General features: G+C 35.6%; 1 protein-coding gene across 5 annotated transcripts in view; it reads left to right on the top strand.

The window, feature by feature from the left end:
• The window catches only part of ago2 (argonaute RISC catalytic component 2), a 58,522-nt gene extending 30,992 nt beyond the window's left edge, over positions 1-27,530 (top strand). For all 5 annotated transcript variants that reach the window (XM_039736188.1, XM_039736190.1, XM_039736191.1 and 2 more), the window contains 12 exons: positions 2,752-2,899; positions 4,244-4,363; positions 4,924-5,046; positions 9,813-9,946; positions 10,045-10,229; positions 11,026-11,185; positions 11,972-12,062; positions 15,742-15,936; positions 20,728-20,862; positions 21,294-21,395; positions 22,027-22,226; positions 23,661-27,530. In XM_039736188.1, coding sequence (XP_039592122.1) covers positions 2,752-2,899; positions 4,244-4,363; positions 4,924-5,046; positions 9,813-9,946; positions 10,045-10,229; positions 11,026-11,185; positions 11,972-12,062; positions 15,742-15,936; positions 20,728-20,862; positions 21,294-21,395; positions 22,027-22,226; positions 23,661-23,769 — 1,702 coding nt within the window. In that variant the 3' untranslated portion in view covers positions 23,770-27,530. The remainder of the gene's footprint in view (positions 1-2,751; positions 2,900-4,243; positions 4,364-4,923; positions 5,047-9,812; positions 9,947-10,044; positions 10,230-11,025; positions 11,186-11,971; positions 12,063-15,741; positions 15,937-20,727; positions 20,863-21,293; positions 21,396-22,026; positions 22,227-23,660) is intronic.
• The last annotated feature ends 438 nt before the right edge of the window (positions 27,531-27,968 follow it).

The following is a 27,968-nucleotide window of genomic DNA, read 5'->3' as shown; positions in this document are numbered from 1 at the left end:
GCGGCTGGGATGGGAATCGGCATCTCCAAATCCGAGACCATGGTCCTTAGCTGGAAAAGGGTGGAGTGCCTTCTCAGGTATGGGAGCAAGATCCTGCCCCAAGTGAAGGAGTTCAATTATCTCAGGGTCTTGTTCAAGAGTGAGGGAAGAATGGAGCGAGAGATCAACGGACAGATCGGTGCGGCATCTGAAGTAATGCGGGCTCTGCATCTGTCTGTCGTGGTGAAAAAGGAGCTGAGCCACAAAGCAAAGTTCTCAATTTATCGGTCGATCTATGTTCCTACCCTCACCTATGGTCACGAGCTGTGGGTAGTGACCGAAAGAACGAGATTGCGAGTACAAGTGGCTGAAATGACTTTTCTATGCAGAGTGTGTGGGCTTTCCCTTAAAGATAGGGTGAAAAGCTCAGTTATTTGGGAGGCGCTCAGAGTAGAGCCACCGTTCCTCCACATTGAGAGGATTCGGATGAGGTGGCTCGGGCATCTGATCAGAATGCCTTCTGCACGCCTTCCTGGTGAGGTGTTCCGGGCACATCTAACTGGGAGGAGGCCCTGGGGAAGACCCAGGACACGCTGGAGGGACTATGTCTCTCGGCTGTGTGACGATGCGAGTTTTCTTCAGGCTCCCAACGTCCTGATGGGGGTCCTGAACCCAACACCATCGATAATGTCACAGAGATGAGCTGACAAATGGGACAAATCACACATGAAGCCAGGGGATATATTCAAAAAAGTTTTTAATTAAGTGCTTTTATTAAAACAATCATCAAAACAAAAAGTGCAGTGTCCAAAGTTCAATAAATAAATCCATAAAAATAGTGTGATAAAAACCGTCCAATAAATAATTAAAATCTGAGCTTAAAATGTGCAGAACTTAAAAAGCCATCTCTCTTGTTATTCTCCGACCCACCTCCGTCACTCTCTCCCCAGCTCACCATTACTCGCAGCCGGTGGAGACCAACAGCCACGAGCTCCTTCAGCTGACCTCCGTCTTGGCCCTCTTTCGGACGTTACTGTCAGACCGTCGAGGTCAGCTCTCCTCCCTTGATCCTTCACGCACCCACAGTTGCTCCTCAGATCCCATGGGAGGATACCTCTCTGCTCACCCCACTCACTGGTATTTAGTGTGCCGAACTAGCCCCTAGAGCGCAACTGACTAACGCTCCTACGCGGTGCTCCAGCTCGTGGTGTCTCCTCATCCAAGGTGGCCAGATCGTCCTGCCAAGCGGCGATTCATTCACTTACGTTAACCTCGATTTACTTCATCTCCATCGATCGATCTCTCCATTCGTTGATCTCTTTCCCCTCATCTCTGCCTGGTTCAACCCGTACATATGCACTTCCGCCGGTGCCTCCGTGGGCACAGCGCCTTAATCACACACCGCAGGAAGCCAATGAGGCAATCAAGAATGACCGCACCCACGTGTGCAGGTGCGATTTACTCCAATTGCCTCACTAACTCCCCGCAGTCGTGCAATCATGCCCATGTAGAACGGCACGGCTATACGGATTTAAAAAACCTGGCCCTTTTTCTTGAAGCCGCAGACCTGCTATACCACAGGCTGGCCTGGGAACTCCTTGGGATTCCCCTGGAACAGCTAGTAGAAGTGGCCGGGGAAAAGGAAGTATGGGCATCTCTGCTCAAGCTACTGCCCCCGCAACGCGATCTTGGATAAGCGGAAGAGGATGGATGGACTCTTTGTTGCACTCAGTGCTTTGCTCAGTCAGACAGTAGTTTTTCTTTTTGTCCTGCTCCTGACACTAATGTAATGCTGGCACTGAGTACCAAAATTGATTCTTTGCTTTTTACTTGGCTTTTTAGATGGTGCTTTATCCTTAAAATTATCCTCTTGCCATTGCAAGTTTGCCACTTTATTAGACACCTGCTGTGATGATAAATCAGCTTATACAATGGATGACTTACCCTGGGCTGATGCAGATCGTCAGTGGCATTACAGTATTAAAATTGTGAATATTATTTCTAGTTCAGTGAATTGAAACACTGTTAAAGGTTTTTTGTAAAGCAGATTGTCTTTCCTAATTATATGAAATGTTTGTATGTTTAGGGACCAAAGTATTATTGGCAAAGTTTCACATCCTTATGGGTCCTGTGACCCCCCAATCCTTGTGAATATGACGCGCTAACTGTATTGACATATTTTCTGGAGGACTGTTTCCTCCCTCCTTTTAATTTTCCCCTTTGTTTTTATATCTGCAGAGTAAACAAATATAGCTGTTAACCAAGAAAAAAAACTTCACATGAGACACAAAATATATAAACCATTATATAGTTAATTGTAATTCCTTAGCACAAAATTTTGCTCTCGTCAGAAGCAGACTTCCTATGTTTAGTAAGTGGTGTGTTGTTTATAATTTATTAGGAACATTGTACATGTCAAATACCATTCATTTGTATAAGCATTTATTTCCTGAACCATTTCATGCGGCATATCCTAGCATTACTTGGCACAAAGCATGAAACAACCTATTTGAACAATTCCCTATGCTTTTTCACAAAAGGCCAGTTTAGATTAGCCAATTAATCGAAAGTATGTCTTTTAAGATGTGTGACGAAAGCCCATCCAGACTCATGGAGAATTATTTTTGAATATTGTATTACGTTGTCCTCTGTCTTCAGTTCATCATGATTCTAATTCATTCTTTTGTATAGCTTTTTTAAATCAGAAATTTGTTTCTCTGACCATACTGTAGTTGGTGTATCACTTACATTTTTTTTAATTTTTTTTCATAGGTTTCCTCTTCAGCAAGAAAATGGGCAAACAATTGAATGTACTGTGGCACAGTATTTTAAGGACAAATATAAGTTAGCCCTGCGTTATCCCCATCTCCCATGTTTGCAGGTTGGACAGGAGCAAAAACATACTTACCTTCCTCTAGAAGTGAGTGATAACTGGGAAGCAAGCAGTTGGTGATCATTTTTAATGTACACTTCAATTTGTGAATTATATCAAAAAATATTGATTCACTCTTTATATAACCTTTTACATAGTTACCAAGGTTATCTTCTGTAGCAGTGGACTAGCAGTTGTTGGAGACTGTTTACGTTGTTTATAAATAATGAAAAAATGAGACAGCAAAGCTTTATTATTATGTACAGTAAGGGACAGAGAGTGAATGTGCACACCAGAATAAGTAAGCAAATACAGTGGAACCTCGGTTTGCGAGTAACTTGGTTTACGAGTGTTTTGCAAGATGAGCTAAATTTTTTAATAAATTTTGACTTGATAAACGAGTGATGTCTTGCAATACGAGTAGTATGGATACACTTTGTCTAATGAGCGTCATGTGATCACAACTCAGCTGATGGTTCTTCTCGCTCACGTCTCTCTCTCTCTCGCTCATGCCCGTGTCTCTCTCTCTTTTCTTGCTTGCTCGTGCGTGCGTCTCTCTCTCTCTCTCTCTCTCTCCACTTGAGGGCAATCGTCACCTGTTCCCTGCGTGACTCACTAATATAGTCAACATCCGTATGAGCGTATACTGTTTACTACAGCATTGTGACTGTGTGTGTGTGTGTGCGTGCGCGCTCGTGTGTGCTGTGAAGTGCGAGTCCGTCTTGCTCCCCAAAACACGAAGCTGAGTCTCAGTACTTTTAACACCACCAGCTTTATTCAGCTTGAAACAGCAACACCGTGGTTATTTATTGTAGTGGGATCTTTATAATGTTCCTTGTATCACCCATCGACGACAGAGCTTATAGCATGTCCACAATCTTTTTGGATACGCTTATACAGCGAACTGCTACAGCGCTGGAAGACTGCGATTGCTTTGGGACACTCTTCTGCGTGTCGTCCCGTTGGGTGGAATCCCACAAGAGTTTAGAAACTCACTCACACCAGCCATGATTCTTTTCAATGGTAAAGTGCAGGTTAATTTGTTTTATGTATTTTTAGTTTTATATTTTGTATTAATCATTTTTATATGAATAGTTTTGGGTTGTGGAACGAATCATCTGAGTTTCAATTATTTCTTATGGGGAAATTAACTTTGATATACGAGTTCTTTGGACTGCAAGCACGTTTCTGGAACGAATTATGCTCGCAAACCGAGGTTCCACTGTACATGTTCAAAAATGGAAGAAAGCAATTTGAATGTACTTTTTGGTAGCAAGACCTATCAAAAATGATTTTGAAATCAAATATTTTTAAACTGTAGTCTTTATTTCAAAGACTGTTTTATGCCTATGGAATGTATGTTGAGAATAACTTTAATATAATTACTACTAGGTTTGTAACATAGTGGCGGGGCAAAGATGTATAAAGAAACTAACAGACAATCAGACTTCCACAATGATTCGTGCAACAGCAAGGTGTGCACCAGATCGGCAGGATGAGATCAGCAAACTGGTAAATATTTAACATAGCTAAATCCTACAATTTTTCGCATTATCCTGTGTTATCTGAAATGGTTCACTCTGCATATTGAATGTTGCCAGGTAATTTAGACATGAAAAATATTTATTTACTTTACATTAAATAAGTAAATATTATGTACAGTATATGTGGTCACATTTCATTCAGAATACAGCTAAATTCCTTTAAACTTGTATAACTTAGAGCTTGTCTGTTTTGAGTACACATGCAGTATGTCACTGATCTTATTTTTAGTTTTAATTGCTGAGAATTAAATGCAAGTTAATATAAATTCATAACATGCTGCCATGTGTCCAAAAATGTAACCAAAAAATTTGGATGAAGTTGTTAATATCTGAGAAAAACTTTTATATTTCTTAAGAGAAAGTTTATGCCTTCCAAACGATTTACCAATGGAGGCAAATGAACCCTGCAAAACCTCTTCTATTATTGAATTTAACACATTTTGCACAACCTTAAACAACTAGTTGCTTTTTTTTTTTTGACGTGTGTTTTAAAACTGCATATAGTTAATTTTACTTCATCTTTAATAGATGAGAAGTGCCAATTTCAACACTGATCCTTATGTTCAAGAATTTGGAGTTTTGGTAAGAGATAACATGACAGAAGTAAATGGCCGTGTTCTTCAGGCACCTTCAATACTTTATGGAGGCCGGGTAAGGAAGTTTACTTACTAAATGAAGAGATCCACATCAAATGGGAAACATACCACTTATCTAAACATGTTAAAAAGTACTGTGAAACAAATTGGTACTTGTACACTATTAAACATAACTTTTGTACGTGGGAAGATTTTATATTATTTAACGCTGTGTCATGAGTCAGTAGAGGTTGAAGTAATCGATGTAGACCATGTTATGCAGTATGCCGTGATTCTTTTAAAAGAAAGAGAAAATTGAATTACAGATGAGCAGAATCATGGGACACACTTTTTTTAATACCTATGGTTTTGTATTATACACATTATTTCAAATTGCAAAGCTATAAGATCATTAGAACACTCTAGAAGAGAACAGGCCATTCAGCCCATCAAACCTCGCCAGACCTATCCACTTTATTTCTTCCAAAAAAACATCGAGTCGAGTTTTAAAAGTCCCTAACGTCTTACTGTCTACCACACTACTTGGTAGCTTATTCCAAGTGCCTATGGTTCTTTGTGTAAAGAAAAACTTCCTGATGTTTGCGAAATTTACCCTTAACAAGTTTCCAACTGTGCCCCGGTGTTCTTGATGAATTCATTTTAAATTAATAGTCTCAATCCACTGTACTAATTCCCTTCATAATTTTAAAATTTCAGTCATGTCACCTCTTAATCTTCTTTTGGGTCACCAAAGGAGTCCGGCACCTGCCACACATCAGAACAGCTCTAGATCCTGGTTGGCAACCCCCCAGGCAGACACGCGATCCAGTCTCACCCTTCAGAAATGACCCTGTATCTGCCGCAGCCAGGTGTTACGGGGGCATCCCCTTGACCTGGTCCAGCCACTGTGGTCCCCAACAATAAGGATCCAGCCATTCCCTCAAAATGCAGGTAATGTGCCTCATTTGGGACTCCATGAGCAACCTCTCATTCGACACAAAGTCAAACCAGTAGTACAAAAAGTTTCTCCGGCATCCGTGTCTCACTGCATATAGCAAGGCAGGAAGTGCCAGGACTGTAAAGACGTGGACCTTCATCCTTTTGCATAGATATTGGGAGTGCCACACACCCCTTTCCAGTGACCCCATGACCGCCCATGTTCTCCCAATCTATCTACTGACTTCATAGGAAGAGTCACCAGAGACGTGAATGTCACTGCTTAGGTAAGTATACCTCTCAACAAGGTTGACACTTTCTTCTCACCCAGACACACTGTTGATGGCTGTGCCCAAGAGGTCATTAAAGGCATGGATCATGGTTTTATCCAGGGCAATCGCTAGCCAAGAGGCCCGATCAAAGCCTCTATTGACTCCGCAAAGATCACAGCATCATCAGCAAAGTCAAGATCAGTAAATCTTTTCTTCGCCAACAGATGCCCCACAGCCTCTGGACTCTATAACTTTGCCCAACACCCAGTCCATGCAAGCATTGAACGGAGTAGGAGCAAGAACACACCCCAGAATCAACTGGGAAAAACACAGAGGTTCTGCCACCACTCCACACAGCACTCGCAGTTTACAGGCCAGCCATGATATCCAGCAACCTTGAGGAGATCCTGGAAAGTCTCAGGATGTCCCACAGGTCAGCTCTATTAACTGAGTCGAACACTTTATGAAAATTGACAAAGGCTGCAAAAAAACTGATGATATTCGCGTTTGCAGTCCATGAGAATCCTCAGTGCCTGGATGCGGTCAATGGTAAACTTCTTAGGCGTAAAACCAGACTGCTCCATTTGCTGGTCAGTGAGCTAGTGATCACTTATCCTATTGATCCTTCCTAGCAAGGACCTTACCCAGCACCGAGAGCAGTGTTAGCCTCCTGTAGTTGCCGTAATCTAGGCAATTACCCTTGCCTTTTCAGACAGGGTGACAAGTCCCATATTCCAATCAGTTGAGATGAGACCAGTCTCCCAAATGGAAGCAAAGATTGCTTGGAGAAGTTCAACCTGGATACCACAGATCCCTGCAGCCTTCCATGCCCTCAGCTGGTTCACCATCTGTGCAATCTCAGTGACATTGGTGGTTCACAGTTAATTGGAGGATCAACCTCAAGAACTGTGAACCAAGAGATATCCAACATCTTAGCCAGATTTGCAGATTTAAACAGCTGCTCAAAGTAGCCAGCCCAGCGGGTCACAACTGCAGTGTCATCTGTAAGGACCATTCCATCAGCTGCTCTGACTGTGACTCTCCGAGGTCATAACAGGCCAGAGTTGCCATCAAGCCATGTGCTGCGACTGCTTTCGATAATATCCAGAGTGCCCTGAGAGATGAGTTTCTGGAAACACTGGTAACACCAACACAACCCTCGGCAATCTTCATGGTCTTGTCATGGAAGGTCTCCCACATCACATTAGAATAACAGAACAGAAAGAAAAAATATTTTTTAAAAGGTTTATTGTCTGCAATTAGAAAGCACTTTTTAAACTTATCTGACATATGAAAGTTGTTATTTGACTAGTAGCAATGAGACTAGATTAGAAACATCAAAGAAAAATCATTAGAAATTTAACAAAGTTGCTTTAGGTTTAGTGGCTGAAATTGATAGATGTTTACAGTTTTAAGGTTAGTTTCTGTCCAAATGGATGGTTGAAATACAACAGTTTTTTATTTTTTTTTTTTTTGAAAAGCAGAGTTTAATCCTCCACTTTATTTAATTTTAAAACATTTTTCTCCAAGCCGTAATGTGGCAGGAGGCATTTTTGATGACTTTTCATTTTTGACTTTCCAGTTCTTTTTGTTATTATTTGATTTATATATTTAGTTTTTCAAAATCATATTTTTCAGACTACTAGTACATTTTTTGCTCTAAAATTGCTGTACTTTTTTTCCCATTTTCATGATTTTCTTTTGTACTTAGTAATGCACTTGATGAGGGGAAAATTTACTGTCTTACACCTTTTTCTGCTGGAGGTAACTTCCTCAAGTCTGCACTAACAGGATTATCAATTGTGCAATGAGAACCAAGTCCAGTTGATACCCAGGTTTTATCTGGCCCCAAGCCATCCTACACCTGCCTCTCTCCCTCCCCCATTGTTCATTAACATTATGCAGGATCTATAAACATGAGACATCTGTAAAATCATGCAGCGAGTCTGAAAGTGACAAGTCTTGATTTTATGCTAATAACATAAAATAATTCACTCCCATTTGCCACATTCATTTCAGAGTCAACACCTTACAAATAACAAGTAGATTATTAATCATGTTATATTTTAATTTTCAATGCAACTGTCAATGGGGCGAGAAGGAGCACTTCCCTTCAAAAGCATGAGGCAGAAATGGCCTAAAAGCTGTATTTAAAGCAAAGAGGGCAGGTGCTAATGCATACTTAGGCTGACCCGGAAAACCCCACTGAAATTTGTATGTCTGCTGTAAACGCATAAATTGTGCCATTTCTGTGTTGTCTGCCGATTTATTACTGGCTAGGAAAATATGTTAAGCTTTACAAATCCCTTCTGTCACTAAACATTGTATGATCTTCAAGGTATGAACACAATATGCAGCAGTTACATATGACCTAGTTACCCGATTCAAAGTTTCAAGAGCATTATTTATTCTTTATTTTCAGGAAACTTAAAAAATAAATACGAATTTTGAATATTACTTCCTGACTATTCAGTAAATGTTGCTTGATTAGATGCAAAACAGAGTGGATTTTTCTGAGAAAATATGAATTTAAATGATTGAGCATGCTTACAGTATATGGGATGAGAATACCAGAGTTAATAGCTAATTGGGTACCACAGAGAAAGAAACTTGGCTTAAATTCTAAATGTTTGAAGTGCCTAGTTGAGTTTTCTTAACATGCTGGTACACATTCTCTACGTAGTTTTGTATTTTAAACATGCAGTACTAGTGTATCCAATATTTGATTGCTGTTTATAACTTTTTTCCCCCAAAGTAGGTACACATGAGCAGTTGCTCATTTTTGCTGTAGTACAAAAGCATATTGGCACATCAATCTACTTATTAAAAATGAAAAACATTTTTTTTCATCTAGGCTACAATATTTTCATGTAAATATATTTTTGAGGTCAATTATGTCTTTGCTGTCTCAGATGATTTGTCTCCTCCCAAGACACATACTGCAGAAGGATTATATTTTTACAATAACAGAATACTTTTTCAAATGTTAATTCATTAGCCTAGTATTTAGATAATTATTACATTTTTATTTGTAGTTGACAATGTTACACATTTATCTGTTAACATCATAAACTTTTAAACTATTCAAGGTTTGTATATACTGTACTGTAACAGTTGCTCATGCAGATGGCAGCTTGAAAAGTTTGATATGTACATTTATTCGAGCTCTGATATGAAGTCTTTTTTTTTTTTTTTTTACAAATTGTTACAACTAATATAATATAGTATATGCTTAAAATTATATACCATCCATTACAGTATGTGATGTTTTTTGTATCAGATTTATAAATGTATTGAGTACTTAAAAATGTAAAAACTGTTTCATACAAAGACAAGTTAAACAAAATCGATTTTCACACTGCAAAAAACACCTATGCAAAAACTAGACACAAAAACTTTAAATGGGGGTTGTTTTGCTTATATTTGGTAACAAATATTTGCTAATGGGGTAAGCAAAATTTACTTGACAAGATTTCTTAAGGTAAGCTAAATGATTCAACTTTTTTGATAAGTCAGTAATTCTTACAATAAGAAAAATAAGTTGTAAGATCATGATTACTCAGATTTCATTTTTTGCAGTGTATCTTTTAGGCTCATTCAATTGTATTTTTAACTGTGATCTTTTGATTTTCAGAATAAGGCAATTGCTACTCCGATCCAAGGGGTTTGGGATATGAGGAACAAACAATTCCACACTGGTATTGAAATCAAAGTTTGGGCTATTGCCTGCTTTGCACCCCAGCGACAATGCACTGAACTTTTACTTAAGTGAGTAAGGCTGAAATACATTTGTATTACTAATACAATTTGGACTCATGTTTGGAATATAAAAATTGTTACACCACAAATTTTTTCTGCCTCTACAGAGCATTTACAGACCAGCTACGTAAAATATCTCGAGATGCGGGTATGCCAATTCAAGGTCAGCCATGTTTTTGCAAGTATGCCCAAGGAGCAGACAGTGTTGAGCCCATGTTCAAGCACCTAAAATACACTTACCAAGGACTTCAACTCATTGTGGTGATACTCCCTGGAAAAACACCAGTTTATGGTATTTTTTTTCCCTTTGTTTGACTTGTAGGTTATTTAGATAATGCATTATTATCAAGCAGATGTTGTTTTAACAAAACACACACTTTTAACAAAACTTCAAAAATTAAAAAAAAAAAAAAAAATGTATTATATAAAAATTCAAGTGGTAGAGATGACAGGGACAAGATAAAAGAAAACCAACCACTTCTGCATTACATAACCCAATGGTGATTGCCACATGCACTGGTGTGGGAACATATGTAAAATAATCACCATCCTACCGTTTATCTGACCTATCCCTTTCTGTGCCGAAAACGTAGGCTTACCTCTTTGTAGACCCAGCAGATATCCACCATTATTTAAATTTTAGCTTTGGTTAATATAAAGACCTAAACCAAGACTAATCCTATTGGACATTATCAGCATAACTATAGGAAAACCAAATAAATAATTTTAAGGAAAAATAGTTCAAGTGTAATATTTCAATAGTTACATTACCATGGTTGATTAAGTTTCTGTGCACTTTATAGTAGAGGTTGTAATTACATTCAAATCTAATCACCAATTATTCTAGCCCCTTAAGACTGTAGTTCTAAGGATGATCCTTTTAATATAGAATAATCTTGCATGTTTGTTTATATGATACGTCAGCAAAGCATATTTAAGTACATTCCTAGTAACTACACTAAGCAATGATTTATTTTTTTCAGAGGTACTATACAGTATGGCTGCGTAAGGTAGTTCTCACACACTATAAAAAATAATTCGAAAAATGTAACATTTTTAACCTTTTATAACAATTTATCTTTTTATAGCCGAAGTTAAGAGGGTTGGTGACACAGTCCTAGGAATGGCAACTCAGTGTGTCCAGGTGAAAAATGTGCAAAAAACAACACCTCAGACTCTTTCCAATCTGTGTCTAAAAATAAATGTGAAACTTGGAGGCGTAAATAACATCCTCTTACCACAGGGAAGGTGAGGTGATTTTTCTTTAGTATACGGTTTTGTGTTAGATGTGTTTTTTTACTGGCCATATTCACACTTTCAATTTAAAAAGATTTTATTATTTATTATCCACAGTGGATTTTTCTAAAAAGCCATTGATATGCTTAATGGGAAAAATGCACAACTGTGCTCATACCACCTCAGAAAGGTAGTGTGCAGTGGTACTTGGAATATTATGAGTTAACAATGAACCTGTCAAATATCTGAGCTGCCCATCTTCTCTATTTTTAGGAGTACACTTTTGTGTGTGTATATTTACTTGCATGCTGCAAGGTAATCATCAGTATGTACTGCGATCATTCACCATTCTTCAAGATGTTATTTCATTTCAAGAGGCAACTGTGGAACTGAAGCATAAATCTGTTTATTCTATGGTCTCGTGCTAGCTACTGCCAGTTAAGAAAAATACCTTCTCACTACTTGCTGGTAATTTTCAACATCCAGGATAAAGTTTTGAATCTCTCTTACCATAATTGCTAATGACTTATGCATTTTTCTTTCATAGAGAGTAACACTGTGTGCTGTGATGCTGTGGTTTTCACAGCCACATACAGCAAACAAAGCATGAGCATTTTTTTTGCTTTTCTTCCAGTTACACACTTGACAACTAACTACTTTGAAACAAACATTGTATCTCCAGTGAATTTAAAACGGCTTAAAAAGTCCATTGTAAACTGGGCCATTTAGTGTAGTTTGTATTATTTTTCTGGATACATAATAAAACTTCTTTTTTGTTTGTTGCATTTTATCTTTCAGGCCATTGGTTTTTCAGCAACCTGTTATATTCTTAGGTGCTGATGTGACTCACCCTCCAGCTGGTGATGGAAAAAAACCTTCTATAGCAGCTGTAAGTGCTTAATATTTCATCCTTTATCCTTGGCATTTGCAGGCATTTGTGAAGACAAATCTGTATGCTAGTATTTAAACTGTCTGGTTTTAGGCAATAAACATTTTACTTTAATAATAATTGGAAAAATACATTTTAATAAAATAAGATTTGTCTGTGGGTTTAATTATAGAAAATGTTGCTAAATATCAAATTTTTTTTTTTGCTTTTTTTTTTTTAAGTTAAATTTTTGCATACTATATTTGCAAAAATTTAATACTATAAGAATTAACAGACTGCTGTGCTAGCAAGTTTGGGTTTCACATGGTCAAACAGCAGTTGCCCTAAGGAATTGCGAGCACGTTGTTCTTGCATATCGGAACAGAGAGCAAGAGGAAGGCAAGGTTGGGTTCTAGAGAGTCTGAGCCCGGACTCCTGAGATTGTGGGATTGGGGGATACAATGATCATTGGCTGAACAACACCCCCGTAATGATAGCACTGTACCAACACTCTCCTGAGGCCAACGAGCTTTAGAATATGACTGGATCAAGGAAAAAGGTTTGGCTTTAAAGAAAAGACACTGTTGCTAAGTGAATGCAACAGATACCATCCTTACACATTGATTCAACCTATGTTTGTAGTTTTGTTTTTTTTTTATTATTTTTTTTATGGTCAATGAATACCTGGGCACATTTTAGTCCATTAGGGTTTTGAAGACAACCCATGAATGTTTTATTAACTGCTTGTAGTATTACTTTATTACACTTAAAAATGTAAAATAAAGATTTATTGGAAAACAAACATCAGTACAGAGTAATCAATGTGTTGAATATAAAGGTGCACACACCCAGGATTCTTCCTGTACATTTCTATTCTGTCTTCTGGGTGGAAAAGATTTAGCATTACTAACCAAAGCAAAAAAATGAAAGTGAAAGGAAATTGCTACAGGATTGATCTTGAGCAAATTCATGAGTAGAAGTAATTGAAGGTTTTTATTTTAACGCTGATTAAGTAACCAACGTTTCTGCTTAAAACTTGTGTTTTTGTCATGAAAATGCCAGTCAATCCATCCATTTACTGTAATTGCGAAAGTATTGATCAGTAAAAGCCTATCATGAAGATATAGTACCAACGAAATAGAAATTTATAATCTACCATTTTTTCAGCCACAATGTAGCAGCTATGTACTAAATGCAAGCATTTTCAATGTTGAGTTTTTCATTGTAATTGCAAATAAAGCAAAATGACAATTTTTGTTTTTAACATTTATTTGAAACATGCCTTTAGACCAGAGGACCTCAGTCACAGTCCTGGGAGGCCACAGTGGCTGCAGGTTTCCTTTCCCATTAGTTTCCTAATTAGAAGACAATCCTTGCTGATAATGAAACGTGGTATTTAAGTATTTGGTTTGTTAGTGCTTTTATTCATTTTAAGAGAAATTTTAATTGCACTGTAGAGTTTCATTCTCTGAGAACATTGTCCATGTGTTTTGTGAACCAGAACGGATTTAAACTTAATGGTCCTTCCAATTCCCCGCTCATTTATTTCTTAGCATTTTTAACACAGTAATTTCATTGTGTATATGCACAGATTTAAAAAAGGAAGCATGTTAGCTGGAGAACTTCTGGTTATTGGTTATCTGTATTTCATTATTAACTAATGTCTGGTTAAGAAAACAGACAGCAATTAAAACTTAAATGCAACTGCTAAAAACTAAAATAGGCAAGTAAGGGTTCTGAATTGTAACAGGCAAGATAACTAAAGTTAAGCCCGATAAACTTATTGCTTTAGTAGTAAATAAATAGGTTCTAACTAAGAAAGTGGTTGAAGTGAAAACCTGCAGCATTGTGGACCTCCAGTGCTGTAACTGAGGACCCCTGCTTTAGACTATTATGTAATGGTCAACTTACAAAAAACATTTTTGCACCAGAGTGTTTTGTTGAGAATTATCATTCACAGATCATATCCTAAGCAAACCTAATTCTTAGATGTGGTTGATGGCACTGCTATATTAGCGAAATAGCACTAGTTGCAGGATCTAGGAAAAGACGAAACTGTTGAACACAGAGTTTCTCATAATTGTAAATACATTTCACGAGCAGTGCTTTCCCCAGAAAGAACAATGACCAGAATTCCCAAATGCGTGGCTCCTTGTTCATTTTCTTAACTGCCACATTGTGAATGTCTTGCTTTATCCAAAATGTTGTACTGTCAGCCATCTGAGCACACACTCTAAGGATTAAGTACATGTCGGATAAATCTCCACCGTCACCAGTCCATTACACTGCAGGTTAATTAAATCCAAGTAATTTTAGAATACTGTATTCACATTCTTGATATGGCAGATCATATAATAAAATTGGGTTTTGCTGTCCTAAAAGCACATACAAAGTGCTTAACACTAGAATTATCAAAGCCTTCAAAAAAATTCGTAATCCAGGCCCACCTTAAATCCATTCGCACCTCTCTATCAGCATCTTTTGTTTTGTAAATGTGTCAATAAGCACAGACAGCCTGCTATCACATCCCCCCCACCCACCGCTGCAGGAAGGGCAAAAAGCTGTCTCAGCTCAAGCCTTGTTTATCTGGGAGTGAGGTACCTAGAGCTTTATAGGGCAAATAATCTATCGTTATTTGTAACACATGCATTTAATTTCATATGTAAGTGTAGGATGACAGGAAATGCAAAAAATGTTGTACACATACCTAAAGAACTGCTAACTCATATTCAAGAGGTCGTGGGTTTGAGCCCTCCCACGTCCCAGAATAAACGTTTTGAGTAGTGAGCTGCTCTTATTGTTGCTATCATACAAAGTACATGTGTACTGAAGTGACTTTAGTTGCAGGTGGAAGCTTCTGTCGCACCCTACGCAACTGTGTTTGATCTTATTCAGGAAAAGATCCCAGTCGCCCCATGGGAGAAAGACTTTCCGAGACTAAGGTCAAAATGCTTATGAAACCGTTTCTTGGCAAAGGTACAACCATAGCAACACTTGCATGGAGCTTCCACCTGCGGCTAAAGTCACTTCAGCTTGCATGTACTTTGTCAGCATGCCCGTGTCGATCAAACATAGGAAGCTCTGCAGTTTACTTGTGACTTTACACTGTAGGAAGATACGTAAATAAGTCAAGATGAATAACATTTTATCTGGCTTTTATATAAGTAACATATTTTGCACGATACCTTGGCGAGCTCCTTAAGTCGTGCTGCTTTTGTTATCGACACATTCACAACACAAAAGACTGATGGAGAGGTGCGAATGGATTTAAGGTGGGCCGGGTTTAAGAGTTTTTTCATAGACATTGGTAATTCTAGTGTTAAGCATGTTGCAACACTCTTAATGTTAATCATCTTATCTATTGCTATGGCAGACAGAAAAAAATGTTCTGTTAATTTTTTCCATAGTAAGGAAAACTCTTAAGAGCATTATTTAAGGTATACTGATTTAATAGATAATTAAAATAATGGTGTACATTATTTGTATCATTTGTATTTTTTTTTGCAAAAATGAACAGTGAAAAATATCTAATCAGTAATCCATTTCAATTGATGTTGATTCTGGGTCAAATAAATTCATTCAAAATATTTTTTATAAACTTCTCTTTTTCACATTAAAAGGAATAAAGAAAATATCTACATTTTTTTTTATCCTCTATCACCAGTTTTTAAAGGGAATTATGTTGATTTCATGATTTCAGGTTGTCGGAAGCATGGATGGGCATCCTAGTCGATACTGTGCAACAGTGCGAGTTCAGCAACATAGACAAGAGATTATTCAGGACTTGGCTACCATGGTGAGAGAACTTCTTATCCAGTTTTACAAGGCAACACGTTTTAAACCAACACGCATTATTTTCTATCGTGATGGAATATCTGAAGGACAATTTCATCAGGTAATTAATAACTTTGGTTTATTCTTGAACTTTTTTAATTAAATTATGACTGTTTATTTTGAGCTGGATGATTGGCCAATTACATAGTCAATCAATTTATTTGATGTAAGGCTAGAGACATCACAGCCATGGTTTTGTACAGAAAAGTTAAAGGTCATTGTTTTTACCTTTTCCTAAAGAAGTACAGGTTTTAATGCGTATTTGGGATTAACATGTATCCTTGAGAGGTGCAGGATTAATTAAGAAGCAGCAAAATAATGGTTTTGTGATGTATTCCGGTGAAAGCAATTGTGTAAAATAAATTCTGAGTGACTGTTAAACGGAGTGGTTTCAGAAGTCTGTTCAAGCATGACAGTGCAGAAACTAAAATTAAAATAGTCTTCCTACTGGTTTTGACAATGTAAACATTGCATACAAGACTGGATTTTTAAACCAAATGCAGCTTGTTTTTTTTTTTAAAGTTCCATTGTGATGTAAAGTGCAAACAGAAATGACTGAAACATGATGCTAATCTTTAAAGTAATGTAAAGCAAGTAAACCGATTCAACAGATGAAATTAAGAAAAGCATATAATGCTTTTTAAAAAAAAAAAAAAAAAAAAAAAATTCAGAGCTTGCTGTGCTGTGGAGTGTTGTGAATTCACTAACTTGAGTTTGAAATGCTAATTGATAAACAGTCACACCTAAGTTTCTCTTGTCTGCTTGTGTCAATGTTAACTGCAGGCTAAGCAGCATAGTGTATTTCATTTTACGTGTTCATGTTGCAGTATGCAAAACATAAATCTCCAAGCAAATAGATAAAAAATATGCTTATATCAGAGTGTTACAATTTTAAGTAGTGGGGTTGATGGGTTATAAACTATTATGGCATGAAACTATTCTAAAAGGGTGCACATGTTTGTTGTTGTTTTCAGAATATGTTCCATGACCCAAAATACAAACTCCAAAAAGTAAACTTACCATGTTAGAAAATGACCAAGAGATGAAATATCTCTAGCAGAACACTATTGTAGAGCCTCCTTTTCAGAAATAGTTGTTGTTTAAACTTTTGCCACTGGTTTGGAAGCATTTGCTCATACTTTAGTTCTTTGGCAAATTTTAAATATCTGTCGCAGCTCTGTACTTTTCCAGAGATCCCTTATCCCCATACAGGTTTATGAAATAAGGATACCAAATTTTTGACCACAGAAAGTAATTGGCAAAACAAAGTGCACAAAAAGGCACATTCTGTGTTGGGTTGAATGAGTCATCATCTTCTTTAGGCTGCTTCTATTTAGTGGTTGCCACTGTGGATCATCCATCTCTTTTACATCATTTTCTACCACACAAACTACCTTCATGTCCTCCCTCACCACATCCATAAATCTCCTCTTTGGCCTTTCTTTCCTCTTGCCTGGCAGTTCCATCCTCAACATTCTTTTCCCAATGTACACCTTATCTTTCCTCTGCACATGCCCAAACCATCTCATATATGTTGCTTTTATTTTTTCACCAAACTGTTATACCTGTGTTGTCTCTCTAATATACTCATTCCTAATCCTGCCTACCTTTGTTATTCAAAGGAAATAATAACAAGAATAATCATAGCATCTTCAACTCTGCCACTTTCAGCTTTGCCTCCTGTCTTTTTATGTGTGTTGTCTCCAAACCATTTATTTAATTGAGTAGACATTTCATGTGAAGAAATATTAAAACTACTGCTTGGCACCGCAGGAGAAATGTACACTTCATTGTTTTTATGCTATTTTTGTTAATGTTTATGGTAATATTAATCACAGAAATGCATATATTGAATTATATAATGTCAGGTCAATTTATTGCTTTCTGTATTTAACATGGTGTAATTTATGATATATAAAAATGTTACTGTAATATCACACAAGTAAACTACAAAATCCTTGTTAATCATATTCTCATGTTAATGTTCTGATAACTTGATATCACAATCAAAACTAGAAAATTTTTATATTAAATGCTGTTCATATTGAAAAACTAATACATTCATTTTAGATAAGTTTTTCCATTCTTTTTTTATATTTGGGCTCTTTCTTTTTTAGTAGAATTGGTCATACAGTTTCAAACCATATGACTTATGATAGCAGCAGTTAGAATGTATAACAGGAGCTATCATTGGTCTAATGTAGAGGATTTAATCTGAGAACCCAAATAAGAAAATTGATACCTTGCTGTGATGCAAAATGAGGATTATCATCATAATGACGGCAGAGCCATAAATAGACAAATAACAATAGTCATATAATAATAATAATAAACAGTAAAAAAAACTTTAATTTGAAGTGCATTTTTCACGTGAATGGTTCTAAAAAAGATGAGTGGAAAGTAAATGAATTGTTAATGAAAACAATTCTTGGGGTGCAGATAACATGACTTTTGAAAGGACAGTATGGATTTACGTTTTCCTTAGTCACTTGATTAATGGTGCCTGGGTAAGGAAAAAAGTAGTCAAAAATAATTAAATCAGTGCAGTTTATTTTCCTTGTCTTAATTACTGTATTTTTTTAAAGAACATTTTTCAAATGATAAAATTAAAAGTTAAATTGTTCAGCATATCCTAGTCTTTTATTTAATATTTCAATAAACTGAGTAAAGTATCAAAATTATTCCTAAAAATGTGCGCACAACCTGTGTTTTATGCTGGAGACAAGATAAATTTTGATGAATAATTTGTTGAACTATCCCCTTTAAAATGTTTTAATACTGCCACTGACATTATGCTGAATGTCCACACTTTATTTTCAGGTGGTGTTACACTTCTCAGTGGTCCAAACATGTTTTTCACACTACCAGTAGACTGAAGTATATCCAAACACTTTAGAATAGTGTGACGAAGTAGTACTTCCTCACCCCGGCACATTAAACTTAAGGTGGAATCTTCATTGCACCTCTACCTCGGATTTTGATCTAATGTATGCCTGAACAGCACACACACAAACTATCGACTGTGGCCACTAAAACTGCTTTTAGTATATATACAACATGCATTCACTGGCTACATTATTAGGTAAAACTTGCTAGTACTGGGTTAGACCCCCTTTTCCTTTCAGAATTGCTGTAATTCTTTGTAGCATAGATTCAATAATGTGCTAGAACCATTCCTCAGGGATTTTGGTCGACTAGATCAGGCAACGTTTTTCCAGTCTTAATCTGTGTGAATTGTTGCCTTAGTTACCTGTTCTTAGCTGACAGGAGTGGCACCCTGTGTGATCTCCTGCTGTTGTAGCCCATCTGTTTCAACGTTTGACATGTTATGCTTTCAGTGATGCTCTTCTGAATAACTTGGTTGTAACAATTGGTTGAGTTACTATTGCATTTCTGTCAGCTCAAACCAGTCTGGCCATTATCCTCTGACCTCTGTCATCAACAAAGCATTTTCGCCCAGACAGGATATTTTCCCCTTTTTCACACTATTTTCTGTATACTTTAGAGATGGCTGTACGTGAAAATCCCAGTAGATCAGTAGATTCTGAAATATTCAAATCAGCCCGTCTGTCGCCAGCAACCATGCCACGTTCAAAGTCATTTAAATCACTTTTTTTCCCATCCCCATTCTCATGCTTGGTTTGAACTTCAGCAGTTCATCTTGACAGTGTCCATGCCTAAATGCATTGAGTTGCTTCCATACGATTGGCTAAGTAGATGTTTGCGTTAACAAGCACTTAATAAAGTGGCTAGTAAGTATATACTGTATATCTAATCCTGCTTACTCTTCTTTAGCAACTCTCTAAAAACACAGTGTCATTTCATTTCATTTTGACATTTCAGGCTAGTGACACAGTTCCCTAACCTTACAATCTCATTTGTCATTCCCTACTCTTTCTTACTCCTATCCTTGCTGTCACTCATCTCAGTTTGATTGTTTCACAGTTTGTGAGAGGGAAGGTGGCATCATGGATAATATTTTTTTTTTGTTTATTTTTGTGCCATAGAAATGAAAGCACTCTGTGATGAGTTAACGGTGTTGGGTCACATGCTAAATAAAGGGCTGTATATAATTCACACTTAGACTAACTTGGCTAACTTTACTACATAGTCACATGGCAACCTATCACAAAAATGTCCACGACCCAGTTTTGAAACTGTATGCTTTAAAATCACTGATCAGGATTGCAACCATAGATTACTGCAAGAACTAAAAAAAATAAAACAATGGGAAATAAGGGACAAAAGGAAGGCACTTAGGGGGGCCCAAGGCTCGGGAAGGGGGCCTATGGGATTTACCACCCACTCCATGCGGTTGCTATCCCAGTATCGTGTTTGCCATGCTTGGGGGTTCTTTAGGCTTTTTTTTTTTTACAGTGAAGAATGTCAGTAGTATTAACATACTACAAGAAACAGCTGAGACTGTGCAAATTCCAAATAGAAGGCCTTAGTTTGGAGCTTCAGATACTACATGTGGATATCTGAAAACCCATTCCCTTGACTAAATTCTGATACATTGTCAATTATTTGTGATTTACTAACGATATATTCCTTCTTTTTTGACAAAAAAATGTATCGAAAAGCCAAATGGCTATGTTGAAAGAATGAGAAAGTTAATTATTTAAAAATGTAAACGGATAAATGGTTAACTGTTGCTGATTTAAAATATAGTTTGCTATGAATTGCAGTGTACATACAGTATGAGTTTAAGGAAATCACTGTATTCCAAGTCAAAAGTTTGCTGTTTAATTACTGATTTTTGTACTTTGTTATTGTATTTATTTTCAGTATGTGTGCGGTGTGTATTTTTTTCCTTCTTAAAAAAAAAAATTTTTTTTTTTGCTTTCTGCAGGTGCTTCATTATGAGCTGCTTGCAATTCGTGAAGCCTGCATTAAGTTGGAAAAGGATTACCAACCTGGTATTACTTTCATAGTTGTGCAGAAACGCCATCATACCCGGCTCTTTTGTATGGATAGGAATGAAAGAGTAAGATACATTTTCTAAGCTTTGTTATTAATTTAACAAACTTTCAATAAAAATAGCTAAAAATGAAAACTACTCTATGTGTTTATTTTCTTTTGGTTTTAAATTTCTATTTACCTACAAGCTTGTTTATTGTCTTTATTAATTAATTTAATTCTTGAACTTCAGAAGTATTTCACTACTCTATGTCTTGGGGTCATGGTCTCCTTTCTCTTGAGCTGAGTAATTTCAATCTATTTATTTCTGTATTCATAATAAAGCTGGTTTTTCACTATTGAACATAAAGTATTATGAAGACAGAATTGCTTAAATTCATTAAACAGGATTCTTGTAATTATGTCTATACAAATAAGCTTTTTTTATTTCATCAAATAATATGAACTTAAAATCATTACATTCAATTTGATTCTTAAAATTTGCTGATGCATTTGTAGGTTGGAAAGAGTGGTAACATACCTGCAGGCACCACTGTTGACACCAAAATTACTCACCCCTCAGAGTTTGATTTCTACTTATGTAGCCATGCTGGCATTCAGGTAGGTGCTTGTTCCCACTGAATAATCATTTCCAGGTTGAAGTCATTTCCTAAATATATTCTATAAAAGAGTGACAACATTGTATTTGCGTCTGAATTTTGACAGAGAATAACACAAGGATGTTGAAAGTTTTCTTTTTGCTTAACTACGGATACTTTGTAGATGCCAGATAGTAAATATAGCTGTGGTGCATCTCTTACTTAAACCAGACAAACTGTGAATGCAAAGTTTGAGAGCAATAAAGAATTTGAAGTTACACCTTCAGATGGTTTCATAATGAAGTGTCATAGGTTTTTTCCAAAGCCAGTAAGTGACCTAGTATAATTATACTATCTTAGACACCTCAGCTATAGTTGGGTTTTACTGCTTTAATTTTTAACTATATAATCTTCAAATCAGAATCTTTATTTCCTGCCAACAAGAGTAATCAGAGTATGGCGGAAGTGCGAGTTCCTTTTATTTTTCTATTATCGTAACAGCTTTAAGCCAACCCAGAAATTTGTGGTTATTAAAACAAACATTATGCATTACTGCCGTAATTAAACAAGTATACTGTTATTAATACTTTGTATGTTTTGGAGAAAATAATCTTTGATCAGTCTTGGCATAATTATAATTCATTTTTGTGCAGGGAACAAGTCGACCATCTCATTACCATGTACTCTGGGATGACAACCATTTTTCTTCAGATGAACTACAGGTCCTTACTTACCAGCTGTGCCACACCTATGTGCGATGCACACGCTCTGTTTCTATCCCAGCGCCTGCTTATTACGCACACCTGGTAGCATTCCGGGCTCGATATCACCTTGTTGATAAGGAGCATGACAGGTAAATCTGTTTTTAAAGGCTACTAAGATAAACATACTAGTCCCCTCTTATAAAACCAGGCCAAAATCATAGCAGCATTTTACAGTGTCCATTACTTCAACATTATTGTATTTGCTCTTTGTTTGACTTTTGATAACATACATTTTTTTTTTAACTGTTCCTTGAGTTTCCCTCTATTTCTGAATCTGCTTATTCCCATTACATGTTTTTATTTACTGAACTATGCAAAAGTTTTAATATTCTGGAAACACTAATTTGATGAGTAAGCAGTTATAATGACATAGTATTTGATATACCAGTAAATATTGTAAAGTTTATCTCTGTTGAATTATTATATTGCTAATTATGTTAAGGATATTTTATTTTGGGTTATTTTTGAACATCTTAAAAAATAATTAACAACTTCTAAAAAGCATTAGTATAGAATTTGAGCTAAATAATAGAGATACCATTTAAAGCCATCATTTAAAATCTCTGAATTAATAATTGATATACAGTACAGGCCAAAAGTTTGGACACACCTCCTCATTCAATGTGTTTTCTTTATTTTCATGACCATTTACATTGGTAGATTCTCACTGAAGGCATCAAAACTTTGAATGAACACATGTGGAGTTATGCACTTAACAAAAAAAGGTGAAATAACTGAAAACATGTTTTATATTCTAGTTTCTTCAAAATAGCCACCCTTTGCTCTGATTACTGCTTTGCACACTCTTGGCATTCTCTCGATGAGCTTCAACAGGTAGTCACCTGAAATGGTTTTCACTTCACAGGTGTGCCTTATCAGGGTTATTTAGTGGAATTTCTTGCTTTATCAATGGGGTTGGGACCAGCAGTTGTGTTGTGCAGAAGTCAGGTTAGTTGGACGATCATTTATTTTTCAACAGGACAATGACCCCAAACACACCTCCAGGCTGTGTAAGGGCTATTTGACCAAGAAGGAGAGTGATGGAGTGCTGTAAATGGTCATTAAATAATATAATACAATACAATAATGAAAACACATTGAATGAGGAGGTGTGTCCAAACTTTTGGCCTGTACTGTATTTTCCATTTTATTAGACACTGCCTAAAGAAATGTATTTCAGATTTATAATGTGTTTCTTTTAATGGGGAAAATTTAAAAATACTTGATTTGTGTGTTTTTGGTTTTTTTTTTAAGCTGTTGTTTTAATCATATAACTTCTTCAGTAAAATAATTATGGACAATGGTGCAGTTGTCTGCCATGGACTGAATCGGTACTTATGTTTAAGGTTTTTATTTATACATTTTTCTTGTTTTTTAAGTATGTAAAGTTCTATGTTTTGGGTGGTTGTGAAGCAGCTGTCTGCCCATTTGAAAAAGAAAAAATATTTCCAATGGTGGTAATCTGGTGACTCAGAGGTGTATTTTATATTATTTATATATTCATTTATTCATTTATTTTGTAGTGCCGAAGGAAGCCATACATCAGGACAAAGCAATGGGAGGGATCAGCAGGCTTTGGCAAAGGCAGTTCAAATTCACCAGGACACTCTCCGCACAATGTATTTTGCATGATCTATGAAAGAAAACCAATGAGGGTTTGCAAAAATGTAAACTGTAGGTTGCTGAATAGAACTGGGCTTAGATCTGACCATCTGCACTTTCAAATATGCCACATATATTTATATACATACATCTACTTTTTTTAAATTTTGAAAATACCACCCAGGCAGTGGCCTCAGCACTCAAATGTGTCATACATTAACAGTTGAAAGGGTATGGAGTTTGAGGATTTCTTAGTGTATGTTTTTTATATATGTACAGTATATATATTTTTTTTTTTATTGTTTTAGTTTCAAAATTGAAAAAAAATGCTCAGGATACAGATTCATAATGTCGTACTAATCTTTACAGAGCAGTATTTTTGTAAGGTAGTTTAATCTGTTGAGTCCTGCTGCTTTTGTAAATGGATGAAATGTAGTCTTGTGCTTTATAGGGAAAAGTGAAGTTGTCTGCCAAAGCATTGTTTATATGTTTGTTTACCAGTAGTGCCACATTAAGACTGTATTTTGCTAGTACTGTGTAGAAACATATAGTTGCAAACTGAAGTCTCATCCTACAATCCTTTGGTTTGTAAAGGTTTGTCAAATTAGCCATTATACTATAAATCACTACTGCACTTTTTACTGAACTATTGGCTTCCAACATTGATGCATTGTATTTGCTTTTAGTTGTCTTCATTTGAGTATAGTCAGTTGTAACTTTTCTAACAATTACAATGGATTTAGAATTGCCTTTTCTTTCATGGGCAATGTGGCACAATCATAATTTAGTTATCTAGATATTACATATGTGTACACACCATTGTGTAATTATATTACACAATTTCTTTGTTTATACATAAGATTTCATTTTTTCAGGTTTCAATTTCTTTATTATTTTACATTGTCTCCAGTGAGTCTTTTAATAAGAGCTATTGCAGAGATGTCATAACTGCACCTAATTTTTAATTTTTTTTACTACACACATTAATTGCTGTTCTAAATAAGTTTTGCATATCATGCTGTTAAAATTCCTGCGTCAAACATCGTTTCATATAATCATTTTTTAAATTGTCTTTCAGTGGATTAGTAGTTTACAGGGAAAATCAAGATAATTAATCCATATGACATATTCTAAATTTAATCATGAACAAAATTTTAGACAGTCTCTTTCCCCGTTAAACTGATCAGTAAACCAGGCCTAATGTGACTGAGCATGGGATTATAATACTTTAATTTATTTACTGGCATAAGTAGCTAATGCTTTTGGGGTTTCCAGAAATGCACATGGAATGTTTTTGATAGCAAATACTTTTTGTAAGGGTTAGATATGCTTTCTCTTGTTTACATTTTTTATTAAAACTTCAAGTTACTATTTGGAGAAAAAGGGCCTAATGCCATGATAAAGCTACACAGAGGCAGCTCCACAGATAATTCAGGTGTTTTTTTTTTTTTTCTCTAACAAAACTTCCCCAAGAATATTGTATTTAACAGTCTGGTAGGCTAAATGGGTAATCATTATAGTAGGTGTTTCCCAATTTTTGTTTCTAAATCTACATATTTTCTTTTGAGGGCTAGAGCAATATATCAGTTTATGACAGAGTAGCACTTTCATATTTTTACATTCTTTCATTAATTGTTTAAACTGATTTAAAGCGTACCAGTTCCTATTAACTCTTTGAGGAATTCCCTTTCTTTGTGAACAGTTTTACAATATATGAAATCTTTATTGCGGTGACTGATATAAGGTTTTTGCACTGAAAAATACCTTTGTAGTTTAACACTTTATTTAAAATTCCCTCCTAAAATATATCAATACTGTATATTGAATTGTTTGCTCTGTTGAGAATTAGCTGATTGACTAAGCGAAAAGGCAACATTAAACAAAAAAGTCAAACACTTTAACAAAGCATAATGAGCTGCAACAAATGAGAGTTTCTAGCACTAGAGATAATAGATTTTCATTTAATGCAGAGTTGTACAGTGATGGTTTCTCTGGTCATTACTAACTAGGTGTTGTCAAATGCAGCACCACATGTCTCGATCTGATTTTTTTTTTTTAAGAAGTTTAGGTTTTTATCCAAGTAAAAATACTACTTAATAGTACTCCCAAATTAAGCTAAAGATTATTTTTATATTTTGTATATTCATTTAAGTGCTGGAAATATCACAAATGTACTTTCAAATGCTTTTGCATTCCTGTGCAAAGCCCAGAAAGTGCCTTAAATAATGATTTATATAATGCAAGAATAGGTTCCTGTTTATGTAAATATACTGCTAATTAGCACCTTGTTTATTGTTCATTACCGAAATTTAATTTTTTAATATATTATAATGAATTTAGCAATGTTTCTATGTAAATCCTTAACTAAAATTTCTACCTCTGTTTAGCATCATAATGGCTCTAGTGTTTTTGCAGTAATCAGGTTTGGGTTTGCATAGACTCTTTATAGGTTTCTTTTTCATATTCAGTCTTTATTGAAAACATTTTTTTGGTTCTCATTGTCCCTTGATTCTTCATTTTAAAAGTGAGAAAACTGCAAAATTTTCAAACATTGAAAAATGAAATGCTTTACTTAGTTTGCCAGATTCATATGATTAAAATAGTTATATGCAATAGCTTTCCTTTCTGTTTACACAATGCAATACTCTTTAAAAGGTACGAAGCAACAAAATAAAGGTAGCCTATGCCTATTTGCAGTTCTTAATGCCAATTACATTTTCTTGGTGCAGATATGGACAGATATGGAGTCTCATAATTTGAATGTATTTGATACATTGAAAAATACCATAATATAAATCATTGATTTAATTTATTTTCTTTAACCATAAACACACTTTATGGTAGACCATGCACCGGACATAGTGACTAACTAATTTTATAATAATTAGCTATTTGTATATATTTTGCCTATGCATGTGCTATATGCGTGTATAAATGCATTTTAAGTGCCATTGAATAAGCCATTATACTCATTATCTCATTATACTCTGTGATATAAGTTTACTTTGAAATTTACATTTATACTAAAATAAGATGATAATAAGATGATGCCAGTCACTTTTCTTTCTCCATTTCTAAGTTTCTTTTTTTTTTTCAGCTTCTGTCTTTTTATCACCATACTTCTTTTACACATTCTGAGATTTGTTAATTATTATAGTAAAATTTCTTTCACCAAATGTAATATTTGTTATCAGGGTTGTTACATAAATAGTTTACTTTTCTGTCAATTCACTTCTCTAAAGCATATTGATTATTTTATCCTTTGTATTAATTCCTTAGTTTGCTATTTTTAGAAGATAAATAACACCAGTATTTTCAATATTTGGGCATGTTTACATTTGTATCGTACTCTTTCTAAATTGATCTAAATGTTTGAGTTTTGCACTTTACTAGTTTGTGAAACTAGCAGTTTATGTTAAGCTACACTGTGAATTGAGCATAGATGGTAATTAAGCTTGAGCGGTGTTTCAGAATCTGAACATAACTTGACAAATCCACGCTAGGGTGATCAGTGCGCAATTTTTCTGAGCCAGATACAATTATGAAATAGCATGTTACAAAAGGGGAAACTGGTAGTAAGAGTTGATGCGTACTGTACCTTATTGTTAAGTAAAGACTTTTTAATATCCTCATCTCAAAGTAAATACTGTATTATGAAGCATTAAATAATCATAGGAGTGCAGATGCCTGCCTGCCATTGAAGTAACTGTCAGACCAAATTAGCTGTGTCCATGTGCAGATGCTCAGCTCTCTTCACTGCAAAGTATTATTGGCAGCTTAGATTAAAAAAAAGGGGGTTTGCTAATTAAACATTTAAGAAGCAGAAATGTGTGTTATACTGGTAAAGTCTTGGGTCTCTTCTTGTATAGTCTGAAACAGTTTCTTACATTGCAGTGCCTTTTTGCTTTCTGTTTTGTTAAATATAAAGTACTTGTATCTTCTGAGTGCTACATCTATATAAACGCAGCAGAGAGGTTGTGCAATATCTTCTTACTGAAAACCATATCTCTCTTAACACTTGCTCGAGGTCATCTTCATTATGAATTAGTAATTTGGATCAAGACTCAACATCCTGATAAGTTATTGTGATCCCAATATTCAAGTATGTTTTCTTTGTTTGGTCATGCCAGTGAATTGAAATCAAGAAAAAGTGATAACAATAAATACATGGCTTTCTAGAGTTTATTATAAAGTTGTTTCTTGGTAGTTAATTATGTTTAACATCACTT

This window comes from Polypterus senegalus, chromosome 15, assembly GCF_016835505.1.
Source record: "Polypterus senegalus isolate Bchr_013 chromosome 15, ASM1683550v1, whole genome shotgun sequence".
NCBI lineage: Eukaryota > Metazoa > Chordata > Cladistia > Polypteriformes > Polypteridae > Polypterus > Polypterus senegalus.
This window is presented reverse-complemented; position numbering and strand designations above follow the sequence as displayed.